This window comes from Pangasianodon hypophthalmus, chromosome 3, assembly GCF_027358585.1.
Source record: "Pangasianodon hypophthalmus isolate fPanHyp1 chromosome 3, fPanHyp1.pri, whole genome shotgun sequence".
In the NCBI taxonomy this organism is placed as follows: domain Eukaryota; kingdom Metazoa; phylum Chordata; class Actinopteri; order Siluriformes; family Pangasiidae; genus Pangasianodon; species Pangasianodon hypophthalmus.
Genome location: NC_069712.1, coordinates 34,342,738 through 34,347,737, shown reverse-complemented (window position 1 = coordinate 34,347,737; position 5,000 = coordinate 34,342,738). Strand labels below are relative to the sequence as shown.

Here is a 5,000-nt window from a genome sequence, read left to right as displayed (position 1 = left end):
TGTGTGTGTGTGTGTGTGTATACCTGTAGAGGACAGTGTGTGTGTGTGTGTGTGTACCTGTAGAGGACAGTGTGTGTGTGTGTGTGTGTGTGTGTGTGTGTACCTGTAGAGGACAGTGTGTGTGTGTGTGTGTGTGTACCTGTAGAGGACAGTGTGTGTGTGTGTGTGTGTGTACCTGTAGAGGACAGTGTGTGTGTGTGTGTGTGTGTGTGTGTATACCTGTAGAGGACAGTGTGTGTGTGTGTGTGTGTACCTGTAGAGGACAGTGTGTGTGTGTGTGTGTGTGTGTGTACCTGTAGAGGACAGTGTGTGTGTGTGTGTGTGTGTGTGTGTACCTGTAGAGGACAGTGTGTGTGTGTGTGTGTGTGTGTGTGTGTACCTGTAGAGGACAGTGTGTGTGTGTGTGTGTGTGTATGTGTACCTGTAGAGGACAGTGTGTGTGTGTGTGTGTGTGTGTGTGTACCTGTAGAGGACAGTGTGTGTGTGTGTGTGTGTGTGTGTGTGTGTGTGTACCTGTAGAGGACAGTGTGTGTGTGTGTGTGTGTGTGTACCTGTAGCGGACAGTGTGTGTGTGTGTGTGTGTGTGTGTGTGTGTACCTGTAGAGGACAGTGTGTGTGTGTGTGTGTGTGTGTGTGTCTGTGTGTGTGTGTCTGTACCTGTAGAGGACAGTGTGTGTGTGTGTGTGTGTGTGTGTGTGTGTGTACCTGTAGCGGACAGTGTGTGTGTGTGTGTGTGTGTGTGTACCTGTAGAGGACAGTGTGTGTGTGTGTGTGTGTGTGTACCTGTAGAGGACAGTGTGTGTGTGTGTGTGTGTGTGTACCTGTAGAGGACAGTGTGTGTGTGTGTGTGTGTCTGTGTGTGTGTCTGTACCTGTAGAGGACAGTGTGTGTGTGTGTGTGTACCTGTAGAGGACAGTGTGTGTGTGTGTGTGTGTGTGTGTGTGTGTGTACCTGTAGAGGACAGTGTGTGTGTGTGTGTGTGTGTGTCTGTGTGTGTGTGTCTGTACCTGTAGAGGACAGTGTGTGTGTGTGTCTGTACCTGTAGAGGACAGTGTGTGTGTGTGTGTGTGTGTGTGTCTGTGTGTGTGTGTCTGTACCTGTAGAGGACAGTGTGTGTGTGTGTGTGTACCTGTAGAGGACAGTGTGTGTGTGTGTGTGTCTGTGTGTGTGTGTCTGTACCTGTAGAGGACAGTGTGTGTGTGTGTGTGTGTGTGTGTGTACCTGTAGCGGACAGTGTGTGTGTGTGTGTGTGTGTGTGTCTGTACCTGTAGAGGACAGTGTGTGTGTGTGTGTGTGTACCTGTAGAGGACAGTGTGTGTGTGTGTGTGTGTGTGTGTGTACCTGTAGAGGACAGTGTGTGTGTGTGTGTGTGTGTGTGTGTGTACCTGTAGAGGACAGTGTGTGTGTGTGTGTGTGTGTCTGTGTGTGTGTGTCTGTACCTGTAGAGGACAGTGTGTGTGTGTGTCTGTACCTGTAGAGGACAGTGTGTGTGTGTGTGTCTGTGTGTGTGTGTGTGTATACCTGTAGAGGACAGTGTGTGTGTGTGTCTGTACCTGTAGAGGACAGTGTGTGTGTGTGTGTGTGTGTACCTGTAGAGGACAGTGTGTGTGTGTGTGTGTGTGTCTGTACCTGTAGAGGACAGTGTGTGTGTGTGTGTGTGTGTGTGTGTGTACCTGTAGAGGACAGTGTGTGTGTGTGTGTGTGTGTCTGTACCTGTAGAGGACAGTGTGTGTGTGTGTGTGTGTGTGTGTGTACCTGTAGAGGACAGTGTGTGTGTGTGTGTGTGTGTGTCTGTACCTGTAGAGGACAGTGTGTGTGTGTGTGTGTGTGTGTGTACCTGTAGAGGACAGTGTGTGTGTGTGTGTGTGTGTGTCTGTACCTGTAGAGGACAGTGTGTGTGTGTGTGTGTGTGTGTGTGTACCTGTAGAGGACAGTGTGTGTGTGTGTGTGTGTGTCTGTACCTGTAGAGGACAGTGTGTGTGTGTGTGTGTGTACCTGTAGAGGACAGTGTGTGTGTGTGTGTGTGTGTGTCTGTACCTGTAGAGGACAGTGTGTGTGTGTGTCTGTACCTGTAGAGGACAGTGTGTGTGTGTCTGTACCTGTAGAGGACAGTGTGTGTGTGTGTGTGTGTACCTGTAGAGGACAGTGTGTGTGTGTGCGTGTGTGTGTGTACCTGTAGAGGACAGTGTGTGTGTGTGTGTGTGTGTGTGTGTGTGTGTGTACCTGTAGAGGACAGTGTGTGTGTGTGTGTGTGTGTGTGTGTACCTGTAGAGGACAGTGTGTGTGTGTGTGTGTGTGTACCTGTAGAGGACAGTGTGTGTGTGTGTGTGTGTGTACCTGTAGAGGACAGTGTGTGTGTGTGTGTGTGTGTGTGTGTACCTGTAGAGGACAGTGTGTGTGTGTGTGTGTGTGTGTGTGTACCTGTAGAGGACAGTGTGTGTGTGTGTGTGTGTGTGTGTGTGTGTGTGTACCTGTAGAGGACAGTGTGTGTGTGTGTGTGTGTACCTGTAGAGGACAGTGTGTGTGTGTGTGTGTGTGTGTGTGTGTGTGTACCTGTAGAGGACAGTGTGTGTGTGTGTGTGTGTGTGTGTGTACCTGTAGAGGACAGTGTGTGTGTGTGTGTGTGTGTGTGTGTGTGTGTGTGTGTACCTGTAGAGGACAGTGTGTGTGTGTGTGTGTGTGTGTACCTGTAGAGGACAGTGTGTGTGTGTGTGTGTGTGTGTACCTGTAGAGGACAGTGTGTGTGTGTGTGTGTGTGTACCTGTAGAGGACAGTGTGTGTGTGTGTGTGTGTGTGTGTGTACCTGTAGAGGACAGTGTGTGTGTGTGTGTGTGTGTGTACCTGTAGAGGACAGTGTGTGTGTGTGTGTGTGTGTGTGTGTGTGTGTGTGTACCTGTAGAGGACAGTGTGTGTGTGTGTGTGTGTACCTGTAGAGGACAGTGTGTGTGTGTGTGTGTGTGTGTGTGTACCTGTAGAGGACAGTGTGTATGCAGCGGATGTTCGTTATCCAGACTGTTGGCTCTCTCATTCGGCGGGCGGCTCGTCTGTCGTTCCTTCAGTGACGTACTCCTCCCTCTGCGGACCTGCTTCACCTCCTGCCTACACAGAGAGACAGACAGATAGAGTGTGTGTGTGTGTGTACCTGTTGAGGACAGTGTGTGTGTGTGTGTGTGTGTGTGTACATGTTGAGGACAGTGTGTGTGTGTGTGTGTGTGTGTGTGTATGTTGAGGACAGTGTGTGTGTGTGTGTGTGTGTGTGTGTAAACTCACCTGTTAGACTGGATAATGAGGGACTCAGTTTTGGTCATCCTGCCTGTAGGGGGCAGCTTCTCCAAGAAAGAGTCCATGTTGTCCATCATCTCCAACTCTGTGGTCGGGGTCACGGCTTCAGGCTGGGCCTTCACACACACACACACACATACACACACACACACACATACACACATGTGTTAGTGATCAGAACGCTTTCTGAGATGGTGTGAATACATCTGGAATCTGAACTGCTCATCAAACAAAGAGGGTGGGACATGTTCAGTGTGTGTGTGTGAGTGTGTGTGTGTGTGTGTGTGTTCATACAAAAGTGATGCCATCAGACATGTCCTCCATCGGAAACTTTCCTCCTGCAACCTTCAGCTTATCAGGATCCATCTGACAGAGAGAGAGAGAGAGAGAATGATAGAGTGAGTGTGTGTGAGAGAGACAGAGAGATAGATAGATAGAGATAAGGAGTGAGATAGAGAGAGATAGACAGAGTGACACAGAGAAGATAAATAGATAGATAGATAGATAGATAGATAGACCGTATCGTTGCTGTGTGTATGACATCACTGACTCCCACTCTGCGGTTTTTAGGCTTTTTGGTTGAACTGTAAATCACCATCTTGACTGTGGACACTGGAGATGGACACGCCCTTCTTCGTGACAGGAAGTGCAACAACTTATAATGATGCATCAAACACCGCTAGCACAAAGTGTTAAGTACGGCGTTATAATGAATTAACGTGTAAAATGCTAATCTCGTATTGCAGTCGTATCATTTCTGCAGATATTTTGTTTTTACTGCTGTCAGGAAAAGATCTTCGAGTCGTGACTGACTGAGCGACTATTCACTAGCTAGCTAACATTATCCATCATTTTAATCAAAGTAATATCAGTATTAGTAGCTAATGTAACAAACCGACTGAAAATATAAACACCAGTCGACATTTCCACTCAAAACGACTTACTGTCTGAGGGAAACAAAGTCTCCGCTCTCCGTGACGTTCCTCCAGCTCTGAGTCCTGCAGTGAGATACACATCAGGGTGGAGACGTGATCTTTTAGACTCCGTAGCAAGCGAGCTGATTTATCATCTTCCCTCAAAGGTGTTTGAGTTTGTTAATCTTATCTAGCAGCTAGTTAGCTAGTTAACATGCTGGTTTAGTCCCTGTGAGGGTCTGTGAGAGCATTTTACAGCAGAACAGGACGCTGTGACTCTTTAATCCAAAGCTCTAAAGAAGCTAAAGGAAGTTCGCTGGACTGTAGTCTCAGTAAGAGCTTCAGGAGTGTGTTGGAAAGTGTGTGTGTGTGTGTGTGTGTGTGTGTTCATGAGGCTTGACCGTCATTTCTAAACCAATCAAACTCTCAATTACCTCATCAACCACACCCTTTTATTTATCATCAGATATCTCCTGTAAAAGCACCGGTGAAGACATCAGGAGCAACTGAACATCTAACACATTCACTAACATGGGAGTGGGCGGGGCTAAAGTGTCTGCTGCAGCCAGCCACTAGAGGGCCTCAGAGACACTTTAGCTTCACTTCTGGCTCCCTGTTACGACGTCCGCTCACATATACAGTCACTGGTGTGTGTGTGTGTGTGTGTGTGTGTGTGTGTGTGTGTATGTGTGTGTACCGGACTGGGTGGTTCTCTGTGACTCCTCACGCTGTGAAGGCTGCCGATCTCCGTCTGAGAGCTGGAGAGAGACACGCCCTCGAAATATGGCCTACACACACACACAC

The 5,000-nt window shown here is 48.4% G+C and overlaps 1 protein-coding gene across 1 annotated transcript in view; it reads right to left on the bottom strand.

Annotated features, from left to right (window-relative positions):
* Positions 1 to 5,000, bottom strand: part of pacs2 (phosphofurin acidic cluster sorting protein 2) — a gene marked incomplete at its 5' end in the record, with an annotated part of 24,494 nt that overhangs the window by 11,640 nt on the left and 7,854 nt on the right. The window contains 4 exons of the mRNA XM_053232622.1: positions 2,970 to 3,099; positions 3,271 to 3,398; positions 3,577 to 3,648; positions 4,894 to 4,984. Coding sequence (XP_053088597.1) covers positions 2,970 to 3,099; positions 3,271 to 3,398; positions 3,577 to 3,648; positions 4,894 to 4,984 — 421 coding nt within the window. The remainder of the gene's footprint in view (positions 1 to 2,969; positions 3,100 to 3,270; positions 3,399 to 3,576; positions 3,649 to 4,893; positions 4,985 to 5,000) is intronic.